Consider the following 19,453-nt stretch of genomic DNA (forward strand, 5'->3'; position numbering starts at 1 on the left):
TTTATTTATAAGTCATTTCAATCTTTATCAATATCAATACAATAAAAGTACAAAGAATAAAATTTAATAACATTATAAGCATAACCTTCAAAAAGTAAATAAACTATATAATATTATTATTTCATTTTTTTCTCTTACTTTTTAAGGATAGTTTAGACATTTCATTTAAAACAAAACATCACTGTCAATTTAAAAACTTATATAGTGAACCACTTCATCCTTCTAAAAAGTGATTAATAAAGTAAACCAGAGGGAGTATTTTTTTTTACTTTCTATCTACGTAAAGAGACAACTTACAGCTCTACAAAGCTCTTGCCATCCCAACCCACAACAGTATGCAATATCAACTCAAAGCAAAGCTTTTTAAGTCGTCACTAAGAGTTAGAACTAAAAGTGTATTAATTTCATACATCAAAACCAAAATTGCATTGGATTACCTATAGGAGACTACCAAAACCATTTTGATGGACGCATGGTTTTGATGATTCTTAATGCGGATCAAACAAGGTATTAAAAATTGAGCCGGTCATTAAATAGATCAAGATACTTATTTAGATGTTACTGGTGAAAATCATAATCAAATAATGGTCAGACAAGAATGAACAAAAACGTTTTATTAAACCGATCCAAAACACTGATTTAAAGGTTTACCAATTCAATCAACTGGTTTGATTCGATTTTCAATACTATAGGATCCAACATGCAAGAAATATATCGGAAAACCAGATTTGGACACTCATATGAACCATCAATTTGATGCAATCAAAAAGCTATGGGCCAATTTTTTGTTTTTTGTTTTAAAAAAAATCAACCAATAAGATGGAAATTGAGTTTATTAAGAGAACTTGGTGGAAAGTCAGATGCATGTTTGACAATTGATATGAATGTCAACTTGTGATGGTAAAGGCATTTACAAAGATTGCAATGATAAAATAGAGATAAGAAATTAAGAAATGAGAATTGTGTTTGGCTGCTTCACCTAAGTTCCCCCATTGCATTGGTGGAAGCCATTGCTGCTGCTGGTACAGCTTTTTGCCTTTTGGTAACTTACTTTCAGACAATTTAAGCCCCATATCCTAATTGTCCGATCATCACTGGCTGAAGCCAACATATGGGGATTGGTAGGATTCCAGCTCACACAATTCACAGCTCCAGAGTGGCCTGGCAATGCCTCTATTAACTCCTGAGAGTCTCTATGCCATATGTAAACCTAAAGAAAGGCCATGGAAAGCCATCAATTTACACTCTTATTCAAATGTCTCAACAGTAATATAACCAAGTTGAATGAGAAATTCTTGCATACAATAGGTCTATAAGATATTGATAGGCTATGCAAATTATTATGAATGAACATTGTAAGTGTAGTCCCCAAGCAAATCTAACTGAATAATAGAATAGAAATGAAGATGAATAAGATATATGAACCATCTCCAAGGACTTGGACTCTCTTATTCAATGCCTCAACAGTCATACAACCAGGTTGAATGAGAAATTCTTACATACAATAGGTCTATAAGATATTATAGGCTAAGCAAATCATGAATGAACGTTGCAAGTGCCAAAAGCAAGTCCCCTAGCAAATGTAACTTTGTCTACCTAAGATATTTTTCATAATTGAATAGAAATGAAGATGAAAAAGATATATGAACCATCTCCAAGGACATGGACTCTCTTACTGTAAATGCATACTAGAAACAGCTAAAGATGGCTATATAAAGTCCAGTATTGGATAATAGAAAAGGGAACACCACTCAAGGACCTAACTATTACAGAGTGCAGAGCATAACAAGCAGAATTGCAAATTTAACTGCATCCCCTTAGTTCTACAAGGATAAACAAGAAAGAGGAATAAGCCTATTACACCCGAATTGTTAAAATAAGTTTTGACAATTTATTTGAAAGTACAAAAAAGTAGTACAATATCATACTTTTTTTCCCAGTTTCCAAATAGAGGGTTAAGGAAATGCTGGTTCAAACAAAGTAATTTTGAAGAAGTATTTCGTTGAACTAGTTATTACTTAACTACTAATAAGAGCTGATTTTTCAATACTGGAGTAATTATCATACACAGTTTTAACGCCAACTTCACTACACCAAATACCCTCGACATATTAAAAGTTGTAGCCGAACTAGTCCTGTTGATATTAGAGCAAAAGCATTAAACCACAATGCAATATATTTATTAAAAAATGTGAAGAAAATGATTTTCCAAACATAAAGTTGATACCTGCGAATCTTCACTTCCACTAGCAATAAAAGATTGCCTAATTCCACCAAAGCAAGATCTAACTATAAACCGGGAGCGTCTATGGCCTTTGTACTTGCCAACAAGCTTAGGAACATGTTCAACATTCCAAAGATGTATTTCTTGGTTCAAAAGATTAACCAGCAGGAATTTGCTATCCTTTGATAAAGAAAAGGAGGTTATAGTCTGATCCTCTTCAATAAACCTCTCATCCTGAGTTTCCCTGTGGAACAATAGTACTGCATTGTCTTTGCAAATAAATAAGATCTGTTCCCCGTCGCCAGTTACTGCCAGATCAGAAATCTTAAGGGTTCTAAGTCCTTTGTAGGCCTCCAGTTCCTTCCCATCTGAGTTCCACATGCAAATGCTCTTGTCATTCAGGCCAGAAAGTATATTTTTCCCACTCGGAAGCCATGCACAGGACACCATGCCAGCACCAGCTTTCTCATAAACTTGGAGGCACTTACCAGTAACAACATCCCAACGCCTAATAGCTTCCTCCACTCCACATGTTAGTACCTCTTGGTCATCGGGACTCCATGAAATAGAAGACACAGGTTTCTGATGACCACTTAACCTATGCTTTATGGACAGTTCCCCATTCGAGCCAACCTATTAAAAAAGAACCCTCAAAAATGTGAAATCAAATATTACATATATGTGATTATGAACAATATTCAGAGAAAGGATACATCACACATGCATAAAGAACTCATCAAAACACTAGCACAAGTCCTATCCAGGAGCCAAACCAGCAGATTGACCATTCAGCAATCATGGATTCTTGATTGTTAACATTGATTGAATGAGTTATATCCATATATTAGAGCCACGTCAGAATTAGGTTGTTTATAGGATTTGGCTGTAGTAAGGAGGTTTTACAGCATTATAATGATAAAGCTGCCCACTCGTGCATATCTGATAATGCTTTCAAAAGTACCCTTCCTGATTCTACAGTAATACTGTATAAATCTCACATCTAAAGTTTCTCAAGCATTTGTAATTTCAAGACTCCAATGGGGTATTATAGGTTCTAAAATCCATTTGGAGGGAAGAAGGGTAGGGAAGGGTGGGATTAAACAGAAGCTGGGTTGTATAGGGAAATTATGCATTCTAAGTCATTTTATGGCATGCAAACTTTTAGAGGCAGAGTCAATCAGGAAGAGCAAGCGTAATCTTCAAAATTTGCCAAGGCTGGGCAAATAGTTAACAAAAATAAACGGCAATTATTACTCATTAAGCATATGCTAGGAATAAATTTATAATGTAAAGAGGATGAAGTGCAATCCAACCCATCACATAACAGAAACAGCTTCACTGTACCACGGCAGAAAAACATGGCCACTCCAAAAGTGGGCCTTTAAACCGTTGAAAAATATGCAGGAAAATAAGTAAACTGCAGCTCAGTCAAGTCCCTTCAAATAAATCAATTAGAACAGAAAGGGGAAGAGGTCAGCAATTTCCAGTATCACCATCAACTCCAGGTTTTGCAAGAGAAGACTTGAAAGGCAACTATTTCTGACAGACATCATTCTATCAAATTTTCACCCAATATTGGAGTTCAACTAAGTAGGAAATTGTTTCTGTGGCAATAGATGTGAGAAGTTTAAAACTTAAGGAACTCCATTCAACCTGGAAAACCTCATGTTTTTTACCAAGATTCCAAGCGAGCTATTCAAGCACTATAGTTTACTGCATCAAGAATGTATCACACATATTTAAAATTCATATCGAATTATTCTAAAAAATTTAAGGCCAACTGGCACATGCTTATCCATGAACATGTTTATTCTCAAGATGTCAGAATCTACTTTTGCATTGAAAGAGGCATTCATAAGTGTTTGATAGTACTTAGAAATCTAGGGCATAAGTTTCAGATTTCTTCAAGTCTAAGTAAGGAAAAACCTCATTGATCAGCATGAATCTGTAAGAAAACCCAAAATGTGGCATGCATCATACTAGATGGATAATTAAACAAAATGTGATCAATTGCATTGCTTCAGTTCTTTCTCTTTTAAATTAAAATTTAATCGACCTCAGAGCTAAATTAGAACCAAATTTCTCATTTTTAATAATCTAAAGCCAAAAGTAATCTCATTTTGATCCCTTTCTTTGTCATCAAATGATTGGATTTATCATGCACGTTCAACTCAACATTCTGTACCATAAAGCCCATAGCCTTAACAACCAGATCATAAATCTTTACTTCAGTAACTTAACATTTATTTTGAACCATATCCCTAACATTTATTTTGAACCACAGTTCCCAGACATTTCCTGTTGATCTCAGTAACCAATGAAGATACCCTCAATGTTATATATTTGTCAATCAATAAATCCATACTTTTCCTTCCTAGTGAATTGTACAGGCCTTGGAAACTTAACAATTATTTTCTCCAGCGTTCAATACCAGCAGCTTATTTTTAATCTGACAGCCAGAACTTTAATGTTCTTTAAGGAAGCATAACTCTTTAAAAAAAAAAAATTTAACATTATCCTCTTCTGCTGTCTTTCAATAAGTTATCACTTGTGTAAGAGAAAAACAACAGGCAATGATAGAAATTGACATCATTTCCTACATCATGAAATTTCCCATCGCAACCATGGCTCCTAATCTTAATGTAAGCAACATCTTCTACCAGCATCATGACATGAATAAGGACAATCCAATTGGTATTTATGCATAGGGAGTGATGACAAAATCAAAACACAGGAAATGTAGGCACATTAATGAAACAAATAACGCAAAAAAAAAAAAAATTCAGAGCAGAGAAGACAAAAAAAAACAGTTTTTTGATTAACACCAGACATTACCTCCCAAATGATTGCTGACCGATCATTTGATGATGAAGCTAAATATTTTCCGTTATGTGAAAATTGTACAAACCAGACTTCATCATCGTGTCCTTCTAGTACCTGTTTGAATATATTCAGGAAAGTAAAATGATATTAAAATATTGATATACTAAAGCTACTGAAAGTATTATGCGGAAAGGCTGCAGCCAATGTTAATAAAAAGATTTTGGATATCCGTTTGTCCTTAACAAGATTTTAAACAAACCAAACTAATGAAAGAAATTTGAGAGAACAGAGGAAATATTTTCTTAAAAGACCACCAAGCTATAAAAGGCAAGAAAGTAAGACACAAAAGCTTTACGATATGAGCCCTTCCCCTCCCTCACCCCCAACCAAAAAAAAAAAAAAAAAAGACAACACAAAATAAAAAGGAAAAATAACTTATGCACAAATGCACACTTAAAAGGAGAAGGGGCCAATAGGTGGGGGCCCAGCAGCCCCATCCCCACCCCCCAAAGGTAACAGACTGGTGGCTTTGTAGTACCACAGTTGAACTTGATACAAGAACCCCAGAACTCGGTCACTTGGGGCAGTTTTGGGACAGGGACTTTTTATGTCACCTTTTTATGTCATACACATTTCCTTTGGTAGTTTCACAATGATCCAATCCATGGTCTTGAGCTTACTCAAAGGACTACTCTAAGGATTGTTCAAGGAGATGCCAGCAGCAAAGGCAAAACAATGGCATCCCCATATGAGTTCAAAGGACGTAAAATATTGAGCTTAAAATAACAACATACATATTTGATCAATATCCCCCAAAGAAAAAAGAAAAAAGAGGAAAGGGGGAAAAAAAGCTGCTTGATCTTTAATGATCACATCAAGTCTCCATTGGTAGCTTCCATAACGTAAAGGTCCTTAAGCCTTCTTAAATTTTAACCTCTATAACGGTGGCAAAGCTGCAAACTTGGTCTCTTCAATGGACAGAGTGATTATTAAAATGTTGTAAGAAGATTTGGTCATAGGTTTGCTCCTAATTTTTTACTTCTAATTTTTTCCAGCACCTGATTCAATATCCAAGCAATTACAATCTTTCCCTTAATACATCTTTCCCAGAGGTCAAGGCTACCTGAACGGTATTGTAAAGTCATCTATAACAGAGTCCACAAGCAGGACAAGTCATAAAAGACAGCATGCCCTTGCACAGTGAATTCTAAGCTCAAGGAACAGTGACATTTTCCTTCTTTGTGACATTGCTTGAAATATTTGAATTATATTTTTAAGCAGAGGTCAGGGCTACCCATCTTAGAGCTATTGTGTGTTCAATGGTATGGCGGGGTTTGTAGACATGTGCGTTATTTGCAGGTTTGTAGTTTGTTTAGAGCTTAAAGACGGGCTTTCATAAGGTCAATAACTCAGCCTAAACAAACTCTTTGTAGACTTCAGACTTCAAATTTTTGCGCATGCTTATTTTTCAGGAGGCATTCTTTACATGCAAAGACGTTAGAAGGCTCTCTCAAGTCGAAGGGCTCGTGCTTATTCTTCAGGAGATATTCATTGTCTAAAAAATCTTCTGATCAATAAAATTTCTTCAGAGAAACCATAAAAGAAGAAAGGACTTCACAAGACTGTCTTTAGACCAATTTGCAAGATGCCACAGTTTATAACTAACTACTTCACTAAATCGTGCAGTGCAGATGACAAAACTTTGCAGTGAAGTGAGTCTGCAAAATGTACCCAGAAAAGACAATCATGATAAAACTAATTATAGCCACATTAAAACAAAAAAGTAACAGAAACAACAAAGTACCTAAATAAATAACAGACAGAGTTCTAAACTCCATCAAGCAAAAAGAAAGTAAAGAGTTATGCCACTATAAAGTATCAGGCCAACAATAAAGAGCCTGAGGATAGTTGATGTTTTAAAGTACAAAAACCAACTATAATGATGTGCATATTAAAATGTAAAGAACAATTAGACACATCATTTGCTAACCTGCAAAGTTCTAGAAGGTATCTGGTCTTTTCCACAATGATGATCAATGTATAATGACATCTCCTTATCTAAGGAGTTGTGAAGTTGACAAGCCTCTCGTTGCAAAACAAGGGCCTGTTCAACTAAATGCTCTAACCTCCTTTCAGGTACCATTATGGTTGGGGGAAGCAGCTTCTGCAATTCCTCCAGAAGCTTTGACCGAGACCTAACCCTTGTAAAATCTTTCTTATGAGAATTAGCATGGCCAGACAGTGATATGGACACCATGCAGGAAGAAAGTTCACGAATTCTACTACTGTTAGTGCAAAGTGGTGCAACCTCAGTCCTCAGGGTCTTCAACGCCTCCGTCACCTTTTCCCCGTCCAGAAGCTCAAAAAATTTCTGCTCCAGTATCAAGAATGAGGCTGACCTCACAGTTGTTTCATCTGCCAGACCAATTTTATGCAATGTGGCAATACTTTCATCCCAACTGCCATCAAGTATCTGCTGAATAAACAGATTGACCACCCACGAGTGGACAGGTATTCCAGACTCCTCCTCTAAGCATGCTCCACTCTTTTCATAACCAAGAGAATATAATGCATTTGCTATTATCCTGACAAATTCATCTCGTTTTATAACTCCTTTGGAACCAACAACTTGTTTGTCCCCTTCAGATGGTAGGGGCCGAGCCATCAACGCACTTGAAGAGCCTCCTACGTGCTCTACAGAAGATGAACCGTTTGACAGCCCAACTAATCCGTTAGAGGACAACTTCATGCGTTTTAAAGCTGGTCCTTCATCCTCTACACCTCCCATGAAATGTGAACCTCAGTCCATATATAAGTGTGCCAGTAAGAAGGCAGTGAAAGGGAAAAACCAATAAAGCTCGTTGAAAAAATACCAAGCAAGAGATTCCTGCATAGCAATGGCAACATAAACACCAATAAATACGATAAGTTGAGACAAGAAAATTAAATAATAGAACTTTTAAGGTATATTTATCCTCAAATGGAAGCAAGAAATGAAGGCAAACAATAATAGATTTAAGAAGTAAAGGACTCAAGCTATCCTGCTTCAGAACCAAAATGTTTCTTCCAAGTTTTTCCATCAAAATATGAGAAACCGCTCGATGCCCAGCCCAGATTTCTCAGAATCTCTCTGAAACCGACAAGAAAACCTATCCGGAAAAGCGACCAAGCGTTACAAAAATGTCCACTTTTCCGAGGAAACAAACAGCACACGATGAGCAAATTGAAGTATCATCCGAAAGGGTAACCGATAAAACAATCAACATCAGAAGCCGTAGATCCAACAACAACAGAATAAGGAGAAACAAGATTGAGAAAATGATTCACCGACTCACCCAAGAAGCAGAGAAAGGATCGGGAAGCTGGCCGAAGCCAGAGTTGAAAGTGCGATCGTCAGTTCAAAGGCGCCGTGGTTGCTTCTCCTTCTTCTTCTTCGGCAACCGCTCAATGCTTTCAGTTCCAGAGAGAGCAAACAGAGGCTGAAATACCAAACTCTTCCCTTTCTGGATGTTGTGACGCCTGGATATTTTATATCCAACGGAAAATTCATTAAGAGAAAATTATTCACACCCTTCCGTTTCCTTTTATTTATTTTATAATGTTTTTTTAACTTCATACAAAATTTTAATTTTAATTTTTTAATTTTATAAAATATTTTTTAACCATTTAACTCTAAAATTATTAATTTTAAATAATAATTTTGTATCAATTATGACTATTTTAAAAAATTTAATTTAATATGTTAAAAGAATGTTTTATCAATATTTAAAAAATTAATATAAAATTTTTTTATGGATAAAATAAAAGATATAACCATATAAGAGTTAAAGGTTTGAAAAAACATATTATAAAATTAAATGATTAAAAATAAAATTTTATGAAAAATTAAAGAACTAAATGCATGTTATCCTATTTATTTTTCTAAGGAAAAAATTGTTTTGCGTTATCCTCCAACGCTCCAACTCTTTTCAAATTTTCAAAACAATATTTAATATTTAATATTTAATTTTCATTTTTTATTTTATTCTTAAAATAATTTATTATTTTTTATTATAATATTTTAATATATCATATTTATTATCATCCTACCGATATTATTGGAACTCTCATTGGATCCTATTTATAAGTTAGTGGAGTGAAGGAAACTTTAACATTTATTAGTTTTATTTAAAATTTAATAAATTTTTAATTTTTCTTCCCATTATATATATATATATATATATGTTAATAATATATTTTCTTTATTTAACATTTAATAAGAGTAAAAATAAAAAATTATAATAAAAAATTAACATGTCATATAAATAATTAAAAAAAAAGTCATTCCCCGTATCTTATAAACAAGATTAAGAGAGTATTATATTTGAAATTTAAAAAATAGATACATAATTTTTTTGAGTGAAGCAGCCCATGATTTGTGGGGAGTTCAATAATGATAATGATTTATAAGCTCTTTACATAAAATTTTTTTTTATAGATGAAAGTTTGGGTGAATTGAATCTTAAAAGTTTATCAAAATAAAAGCATATTTTTAAGTTAAAAAAGAGTTTGTTTATAGATATGCTTTATACAATTTATAATATTTTATATTGATAATAGGTTTTGAAAAGATAAGAGATTTTTTTGATATCAAGGAACTATTCCTCATTCTCCATTATTAATCCTTCAAACAGGAGAAAGGACCCGATAATTTTTCTAGGCACAAAGAAAGATCTGGTTTCTATTTATTTATTTTTTTACTTGTGTATAAACGGTGTCAAAATAGTGAAATGCTCTAGAATAAATTTCATATTTTTATACTAAATAAACACTCAACCCAAAGTCTTGTAAATAGAAAATACCAGAGTAGGAGAAATCTTCTCAGTTATACTATCACACACGAAAAAAAAAAAAAAAAGAGGAAATATTCTCGGTTAGAGTCAATGTTGCTCGAACTTTATTAGTATTTATCAAGATGATCCTCACAAAATAAAATTAAAAAAAAGTTAATTTGAAAAATATTTAACTTTAATTCACATACAAGCTAAATAGAACACCTCAGTCTCTCTCTCTATACACACACATCCCTTACAATTTTTTTTATAAGATAAAGAAAGAAAATATATTATTAAAATATGAATATTTTATAAAAATAAATTTAAAAACTTATTAAATTTTAGGGTACAGTTAATAGGTTTTAAAAAAATTTTTAATTTTAATAAAATATATTAAAAATAACTTAAAAATAAAATTAGAGAAGTATATAATATTCAAATATATTTCCTAGTTGCTTATAAAGCACCCAAACACTCAATGTACTTTTTCATGTGATGTCATTTAAACTAATGTATACCTTAGGATAGCAATGAACATATAAAGATATTAGAATGGAAAGAAATTCTTGTATGAATTAGAAATATCACCCATTAATATTTTACATAATAAAATTATACCATCTCAATAAATAAAATTTTATGTGTTAATATTTTTAATAACTTCTTAGAATATATTAATTTTCATCTAGAGACACGCACAAAACAAAGGATTTAATTTTCTTTTTAGGCACAAAACCTATTGTGCCTAAAGTCAACATCCACCAATCCCCCATTTGCCCATCAATAATGTCACTCTAGCTGCCAACCAATTGCTTTTCTAAAGAGGCTAGTGCATGTTAGTATATTTCTATCCATTCATTCTTTCTTTCATTTATGTTATTAATAATTTTTTGTCTTTTTTTTCCTTGATATTTAATCTTTATCATTGTTGCATCTTGAAAGAACTCGTCTTGCTATTGTATTTATATTTTATATTGTAGAAAATTCAAGAATGACATGTTCTGGGTAGTTTAGACTTTATTCACATTACTTGGTGATTTTGTTTGTGCATGTTTACTTGGCATTGGTTGAATGGGTAAAAAAGGGGTATTGTTGATGATTTTTCAATTGCTTTGAATATTTATAAAAAAAACAAAAGTAGCATTATTTTTAATGTTATATATGGAATTCAAAACATGCGAATTACTATTATATAGTGAAATACTTAGTAGCTTTGTACAAAAAATATGTTTTATAGCTATATATAAATAGATGGTATAAAAAATAACAAAATACTCTGTAAATTAATAAGAGATTAAAAATAGTAATAAATAGTTAAAGATATAACTTTTTTCATTTTTTTTTACGTAACTGTCTTGAATCCATTGAAATTATTGGAAATAATTTGGAGAAGATTAGTTTAAAATTAGAGCAACTATAATCTCAAGGGCATATTTCCTTGGGAAAATATCAATTGAGGATCACTAGAAGTATTTTATATGAAAGAAGGATTTTAAGATTATAATTTTTCACTGCACCTCCTTGATCCTTAGCTAAAAATAATTTTTTTATGGGAAAGGATTTAATTTCCCTTATTGATGAAAGAGAAACAACTAAATAGGAATTTATAGTTAGCATACAAATGTATTATTATCAATTACGAATTGATTGTTGCCAAAACTTAAATCACTTATTATTTATATAGGGTGAACACTTGTTCCATTAAACTAATGCTGTTAATTTTTCAATATTGTTAAATTGTTATCAATTACAAATTGATTGTTACTAAAACCAAATAACTTTTTATTTATGTAAGGTGAACACTTATTATGTTAAACCTATGCTGTTAGTTTTTCAATTTTATTAAATTTTGAATGTTTTGTTATTAGTCACAAATTAGCTGTTATCAAAACCTGAATAGTTTTTTATTTATGCAAGATGAACACTTATTCCATTAAACAGTTAAACATGTTCTATCAGTTTTTTAATTTTATTAAATTTTGAATATGTTGTTGTTAATCAAGAATTGTTTGTTGTCAAAATTATAATGGCCTGTTGTTAATTTATATAGGATAAACACTCATTCCATAACTTGTGCTATTAGCTTTTCAATCTTGTTAAATCATGAATGTGTTATTATTAATTATGAATTAATTGTTGCCAAAACTCAAATTACTTGTTATTTATGCAGAGTGAATGTTTGCTATTTTAAACTTTAGGAAAAATTCAAACATTTCCCATGAAAACTTACTTTTAGCTAAAGATCAAAAAAAGTGTAGCGAAAAATTAAAATTTTAAGGTCTTTTTTTGATGTAAATTACCTCCCATTATCCTTTGATGATATTTTCCTATTTCCTTCATAAAAGCTCCCCCCCCCCCCCTTCTCTTGTACATCTTCCAGGTCCTTCTCAAGCATTCCCTTTGTAACATAACAATATCCCACCACCAACAAATTAATATAAATATAAAATATAAAATTTATAAAATTCATATTATTTATAAATTATAAATAGTGTCAGTTACCCTAAATTCTATGGAAACATGTATGAGACTCATGGTCTAGTTAAGAAGTTTGCCAAGTTATTCAAGAACAAGTTGTTAACCAATAAAAATTAGTCCTTAGTTTGGTAAAGTTTTGACATATAACTTAACCTCCATATGCTCATTTGAGAGTTTTATTAGTGGATGATGTGTAAATATATGTGTAAGCGTTTTTTAAATTTAGAGGAATATGTCTTGTTTTCAATAAGTTCCCACCACCCAACTCAGCTAAACTTTCATGCTTAAAAAAGTTATTCATATACTCCTCTAATTCTATTTATAAAAAAGAGAGAAAAGATTAATTTTGATTATATTTATATGTTTATTGTTACCATTTTACTCTCATTAAATATCATGAAAAATTATTAAAACTATTTTTTTATTAGGGGGTAGAGGTGAAACTTATTAAATTTTAAGATAGAGTTAATAAAATTTAAAATTTCTTTAATTTTATTAAAACATGTTAAAAGTAATTTATAAATAATATTAAAAAGTGTACAATTCACTTACCTCACCCAGTGAATCAAGCAAAATAAAGTTTGACACATGTATAGTCTTTCTTGCCCTTCTGATCTCCCCATTCAGACAACGTATAGTTTACTTTCTCTAGCTCACCTTTTCCCTTGGCCATATGTCTGGATAGTAATACAACGTAATGGACTAAAGTTGATGAGTAAAACTGGTAAGTGAAATACTCGTTATGTGACCGAATAATGCTGCGTGATTCACTGGCCTAGGCCAAGTGGGACAGGTAGCTTGGCATACAATAATAAGAATATTACAAAGGAGGTATGTATAGGCAATTGGGTAAGATAGATGATTAATTCATATGGCTAAAGGTCTTGACTAGTTAGTGGGCCAACTATGACTAAGTTGGAGGGACTCATTGCTAAACAAGAACATTGAATTTTGTACATGTGGGTGCCTTTTAATTTCCTCCAATTAGGGATAATCATGTCATTTCACATTGAAATTTGCAACTTTCAAAGGGGGAAAAAAAGCTTAATGAATAGGAAGTTTACTAAATCAAAAATAGAATACAAAAGAATGAAACGAGGCTAAATTGTTTAGCATGTGTTTGGTGTACTATGTTGGTGGTTTTAGGTTTTAACTATTGGTTACAATGCCAAACATGCTATTAGTGGAAAACATGTTACATAACAGAATTTTGTGTGATTGACTTGCCTTTACTAAGGAGACTATGTTAGGTAGCAAAAACAAGAAGAAAGAAGAGTACAATATAGTGGGACCTCTCTAATTGAAATGACACATCTATCAAGGCCAAGCAATCTTCTTTAGCCTCTCTTCACTTTCTCCACCAATTTGTCTTCTTATCTTCGTTCATGTAGTGAACATTGAAGGGAGCTATGTGGATAAAGTGGTGGATGAGCGATCCAATCCTTAAATGGACAAGTCAGAGTAAGGCAAATTGTGTGTAACAGATGACTATTTGGTATGGCCATGGATTTGACCGGATAGTGGGAAATGTATAACTAAGTTGTTGGAATCCAAGGCAACATTAAACACTAGAAAGATCTACTAGACTTTATATGAAATTATATAGTTGAATCAAATTAAGTTTAAGTTGATCATCTTCAAACATATTCCTAATCAACCTTTAGAAGGTTGTTGTGCTCTAATATCATTGTTGGAGTTAAATCAGCATAACATTATACCTTAATTTAAAATTTTAAAACACAATTTTATTATATACATATGTACATACTTTTTTTTAAGTTTTTATTATAAGACATCTCTAATTACTTTATTAAAATAAATGGAATCAAGTAGTTAAGTTATTAATTTTATTTAAAAATATAATAAACTTTTAATTTTACCTCTATTTAAATGAAAAAATTTTAAATTTGCATTATATTCTCTCTCATAATTGATTAGTTTAAATTAAAATAATATTGAAATAACGTAATTAATCCCATAGTATGCCTTATATTAAGAATCAAAAAAGCACTTGTTATGGTACTATATAATAAGGACTAGAAGAAATACATATGTATGTATGTATATGTCTTTTCTATATGCTCAATGTGGAGCTTCTCCTACTACTTACACACTTAGCCCCTGTCTGGCAGGAGAGGAATGCAAAATTTCAATGAGTTCGATCTAAAAGAAATGGATAAATAGAGTTATAAAATTTTAATGAAAAAAATATAAGATAAAAGAATAAGAAAAATTAATTATGTGTGTGTGTGGGGGTAAATTATATATATATATATATATATATACACTGCGGGGAATATATTGACATATGTATCTTATAATTTAAAAAAAAATCATAATGTAATGATAAGAATACATTATTGTCCTGCTTATTAGAATACTATATCATCCCAAATTCAAAATACCGTATGTCACATAGTAAATGAAAAAATTTATAGCAATAAAAAACTATACAATGCATTGTCTTTTCAAACTATCATAATAAATTCTTCAACAAACGAAATATGGAGACAAATATCTGTTATTAAAAAAATCCCGAGTTGAAACGATCAACCGTGTAATTGTCGTCCTTATCTTCAATATTAGTTTTGGCAACTTGGATGATAACATATTGTTCTTGATTCTTTGCTTAAGAACATTTGGATGCTCTACTGATTTCACATTTTCCTCTTTTTTTTATAATTAATTTCATAATTTCCCTAGTAGGAACTACGCCACATCTTTTAGTTGTTTCTATTAACCACAAATCTAAAACATAATCTCCCAACCTTTTTAAAAGCAAAGTCATTTTCTAAATTGTGGTTGGACGGTTGAATTGAGTACAAGAGATTATTATTATTTTTTTTCATGAAAGCCTCAAATAAAAAATCACAGTAAAAGATTTAGGGTATGTTTAGTTTCTATTTTCAAAAAATTATTTTCTGTTTTTAAAAATTCAAAAATTATTTGGATAAGTATTTTGAATTTAAATGTTTTCAAAATTATGTCTAAAAAAATTAAAAAAAATTAATCTTTTACTCCTTCAACTTTTAAGTCACTTGTAACTCAGTCTCTCAACTATGACTTGCTGTGACTCAGTCCCTCAACTTTTAAATCACTTACAAATTAGTCCCTTAACCTTTGTTAATTTTTTTCATGTTAGCTTATATTTTACATTAAGGAATAAGAAGAGGGTATTTTAAAATAATATATGAGCATTTTTCTATTCCTCTTATTTGATAAAAAAATTTAAAAAAATTAAAAAAAAGGACGGAGTTATAGGTAAATCAAAGTTGAAGGACTGAGTTGCAGTGAGTTATAGTTGAAGGACTGAGTCGCAGTGAGTCATAATTAAGAGATTGAGTTACAAGTGAGTTAAAAGTTGAAGAACTAAAAGATTAATTTTTTCAAAATTAAAAAAGAAAACAACTCAGGACTGATTTTGTTTTCTTTTTTTTTTTTGTTATCTTTAAAGCATGTTATATTTGACTATTGTAAATTATTTTTAACTACAAGTAACTATTACTCCATCCGTTTAAAAATATAAGATATTTTTAATCGAATCTCACTTCTCAATAAATTAGTTATTTACTTTCAAACTAACCCTATATTTTCATATTTACCCCTATTAAATACACTACAATAAATATAAAGTCATTATCAATAATGCTACTTTTTAAAAAAAAAAAACAACGATTATACCTCAAAAGACTAAAAATACCTTATATTTTTAAACATTTAACTCCTTAAAAAATGCCTTACATTTTTTAACGAAGAGAATATTATAAGTCATCACTATTAACCATTATTGATTACAATTATTGACCATTTTTTAATTTTAAAATTGTTTTCAAATTAACATAAACAAATAGACTTCCATTTTATTTTGTTTTGAATTTTTTTAAAAAAAATTGATTTACAAAATAGTTTTTAAAAATAAAAAAAATAAAATTAAACCCAAGTAAGCCTTTAATTATTTATTTGAGTCCTGATAATGCTTGAATCTAGTGATGATAGTACCAAATAAGCAGATACCAATTGTTACCAAAGGAGGAAAAAAGGCAGTGCCCTTCCAAAAAGCTTGCCGCAACTTCACAATGCTTTATGAGAGAGGCAGAGACAATGGAGAAAAGGACTGACACTATAAGTCCTTGAACGCCATAATTTTTTTCCCCCAAGTATTCATATACTTAATCCAACTAAAACCCTCAGATTAATGAAACTTGAGACAAAAAGGGTGGGCCAGACAATCAAACCAGAAAGATACATTAGCACTTTCACATGATTTACATACAGATTCACCTGCCAATTAAGTTCTTTAGGCAACACTGAATGAACTTGCCGTGCTCTCCACAAATCTCCTAGCTCCCTTGAACCACCTCTTGTCTCCTGCTTGAGCCTTGCATATGTATAACTTGCCGTCATTCACGGTGGCAGTGATCAGCTGGTGCTTGCCACCTTCGTCTCCGTCGGCTGTCCTTGTCAGCACAGAAACAAAGTAGTACTGTTTTCCATTAATCACCGGGGTTGAACTCTCTAAGATGTTTGCTGTTGCCACAACATCTGGATCAAAACCTCCCTGAGCAATTCAAGATCACATTCTGTCAGGAACATATCATGACAACACATACAATCTCTGAAGCATCAATGCTTCAAAAACAAGGCTGTCTTTATCATATATGATACAATATATGACATTCTAAATTTCATCAGCTACATGTATCTGAACTATGCTTCTTTTTCTTGGATAATCATTGTGCTGGAACCCACAAATCTAGGTTGCAAACATAATTACGCTTCATTTTCAACTCTCTCTATGAATCATAATCTTGCTGTTGCTGAAGCATCTGATTCAAAATTACTGTGAGCCAGATCACATTCGGTCAGGAACATATCATGACAAACAACATATATCATCTGCAAAGCATCGATCGTTCAGAAACAAGGTTGTCTTCCTCATATCAGACACATTGACATTTTAAGTTCTGTTGGTATCTGTACGTGTGTCAGGAACAGATCTTGACAACATATATCATAAAAAAAAAAAAAAGTGGGTTTTAGTCTCCTCCCAGACACAAAACGTGACATTTCAAATTCTGCTGGTATCAGTGTCTACATGTTGTGGTTGTGCTAGTATATGTCTGCATCTAAGGTTACAACCATAATTATGCTTCATTTTCAGCTTTCTTTCAAGCTTCTTTTTTTTTTCATGGTAAAAAAAAAAAGAAATTAAATGAGTTGGGTCCAGAGGACTCACTAGGGCCAGGGCATGACCTCCAGGCTTTCTTTTAAGCTTCTTTATTTTTCAGAATGTAGACATTTGTAAACTAGCAATGCTTGTTAAAATTGTTAATCAATTACCTCAGAATCAGTTTTGCCAAAGTAGGCCTGTTTTCCAAGCAAGTAATCCACCTGAAAGGAAGGAAAATCAAATCTCAGATATTAGCCAGTAAATGTAACATTCTTCACAAGTTCATCCATCATCAAGTGTACATCAATTTCATTTCAAGTGCTCCTGTTGATCGAAAAGCAAGAACAAGTATTTTGGAACTAGAGTACCTGAGAAAGGAACTGCTCAGGTGACCCGTAGTCAGTGATGGATTTCTTGTCGGTGTCAGTGACGGTGACGGTGACATAGCTGTTGGAGTCAAAGTTGTCCTCGTACCTAAGAACCTGACCAGGGTACTCAACCTCTTTGCTTGGGTTCCATTTAGAAGGAATGCTCAGTTTGAATCCATTCCCATTGTATGGCAAGAAGTCTGTGTTTGTCTTCGGCTTTCCAAACACATTGGCTACAACCAAAACAATCAAATGCACTCAATTTCAGCCTTTTTCCAGACAGCCAAAATCTAAGTGCACGAAGAAATCAGAAGTAAATGATGTATCTCAAGTACTAACTGCTAACAAAGTTTCAATTCAGAGCAAAGCTTTTGAAAAATTAGGGCTGCACAAAGAATAGTTTCCCTTCCCGAACAAATCAAAAGATCATCTTCCTCATAGGCTGAAGTTAGTCCAACAACCATGTAGTTTTACATAAACTCTTTCCATTGCGTGATCTTTTTCAAAGAGTAAGAATACACAAGAATCAAAAGTGAATTCTTAATTCTACATCAATATCTGTAATGATCAAGGCCCACTTCACCCAAAACCTTGTAATCCTAAGGATCAAACCCCAGACGTTTTAGTCATAACTCTAATAGGATATTGAAAACGAGTTCAACTCTAAAAGCTTAAGCTGCTAAAACTCCGTTAATAGAAGCAGCTAATAACGAACATTTCAATTCAGATCCATAGAATATGAGCTATGATATAACCAATTAGAATCAGTACTGGTGCATGGAAATCATCACTAACTGATCATCCGGAAAATGAACAATCATATTAAGACAATACCAGCTTCCCCATAGGCTGCATCTGCAGGAGAGACCTTGGTGGCAACAGCAGCAGCGCCAATGAGCACAGTGAGAGCTAATCGGCGAGACAAGAGTCCACCATCGTCTTCTTGAACGGCCTGCTTCTGGTGAGCTCGGCAGACGAACTGGGTCGGCTTGGCGGCGACCTGGTGACGCTGGGAGGAGGAGGATCTGGCTGCGGAAGGAGAAGCGAGGGCATGATGGTGAAGAAAGCAGTGAGTGGATGCCATATTTTTTTCTGCTGGAAGTGTGTGGCTTTCTGCAAAATGTGTGTGAATCAGAGAGTGTGATTTTTGAATGTTGTGTGGGCGTGGGAATGATGTGCCGATTGAAATTGTGGATATCGTGGAATGGATTGGGTATTGTGAAGACGACAACGAAGAACACGGATGATTGGGAGGTTTTGGGTTTTGGATCAGATTTTTGGATGCGCGGGATAAGGGGGTAGTGGTTCTCAGTGCTGCCACGTGGCACACATGTTCTTAGTTATCCTACATGGCAATATACTACCCATCCCCGCTTATTTTTCCTGTATTTCATTGGCAAGTTTCTTCCAGCGAGTTTTATCGTAACGAAGGAAAATCTTAAAAACTTATTATAGTGGAGTGTAATAAATATGACAGTATCTATATTTTTGTGAATTCTTTTTCATATAAGAATACCAATAAACGATAAAAAAAAAATCTTAATATATATACTCATTTAATAACTTACCTTCTCTC

The 19,453-nt window shown here is 32.4% G+C and overlaps 2 protein-coding genes across 5 annotated transcripts; both read right to left on the reverse strand.

Annotated features, from left to right (window-relative positions):
- Nucleotides 1-815: 815 nt before the first annotated feature.
- Nucleotides 816-8,551, reverse strand: LOC129318507 (WD repeat-containing protein 26 homolog). Of its 4 annotated transcripts, none has more exons than XM_054963328.1 (6): nt 8,383-8,551; nt 8,101-8,196; nt 7,038-7,934; nt 5,060-5,161; nt 2,228-2,857; nt 816-1,210 (listed from the first exon to the last, which is right to left on the reverse strand). In XM_054963328.1, the coding sequence occupies exons 3-6, from the start codon at nt 7,833-7,835 to the stop codon at nt 980-982; spliced, it is 1,761 nt and encodes a 586-aa protein (XP_054819303.1). In that variant the 5' UTR covers nt 7,836-7,934; nt 8,101-8,196; nt 8,383-8,551; the 3' UTR covers nt 816-979. The 4 variants fall into 4 exon arrangements, with proteins under 4 accessions (XP_054819303.1, XP_054819302.1, XP_054819300.1 ...); XM_054963327.1 differs by having other exon boundaries at nt 8,101-8,234; XM_054963325.1 differs by lacking the exon at nt 8,101-8,196.
- Nucleotides 8,552-16,329: 7,778 nt separating this feature from the next.
- On the reverse strand, nt 16,330-19,074 carry LOC129318825 (oxygen-evolving enhancer protein 2, chloroplastic-like). Its single transcript, XM_054963791.1, has 4 exons — nt 18,712-19,074; nt 17,878-18,110; nt 17,680-17,730; nt 16,330-16,897 (listed from the first exon to the last, which is right to left on the reverse strand). Exons 1-4 carry the CDS (start codon nt 18,959-18,961, stop codon nt 16,637-16,639), a joined length of 795 nt encoding a protein of 264 aa, XP_054819766.1. The 5' UTR covers nt 18,962-19,074; the 3' UTR covers nt 16,330-16,636.
- Between the last annotated feature and the right edge of the window lie 379 nt (nt 19,075-19,453).

This window comes from Prosopis cineraria, unplaced genomic scaffold (genome assembly GCF_029017545.1).
Source record: "Prosopis cineraria cultivar Desert tree isolate PC_DT_omini unplaced genomic scaffold, ASM2901754v1 PC8, whole genome shotgun sequence".
NCBI lineage: Eukaryota > Viridiplantae > Streptophyta > Magnoliopsida > Fabales > Fabaceae > Prosopis > Prosopis cineraria.

Bases quoted from the DNA above. Each gene is read 5' to 3' on its own strand.
- LOC129318507 (XM_054963325.1), bottom strand. From the start codon at position 7,835: ATGGGAGGTGTAGAGGATGAAGGACCAGCTTTAAAACGCATGAAGTTG. The intron at 5,162-7,037 runs GTTAGCAAATGA...ATATTCAAACAG, and splicing joins TACCTTCTAGAACTTTGCAG to GTACTAGAAGGACACGATGA. The intron at 1,211-2,227 runs GTATCAACTTTA...GCCTTTCTTTAG, and splicing joins GTGGAAGTGAAGATTCGCAG to GTTTACATATGGCATAGAGA.
- LOC129318825 (XM_054963791.1), bottom strand. From the start codon at position 18,961: ATGGCATCCACTCACTGCTTTCTTCACCATCATGCCCTCGCTTCTCCT. The intron at 18,111-18,711 runs GTATTGTCTTAA...TTTTGGTTGTAG, and splicing joins TGCAGCCTATGGGGAAGCTG to CCAATGTGTTTGGAAAGCCG. The intron at 17,731-17,877 runs GTACTCTAGTTC...CCTTCCTTTCAG, and splicing joins CTGAGCAGTTCCTTTCTCAG to GTGGATTACTTGCTTGGAAA.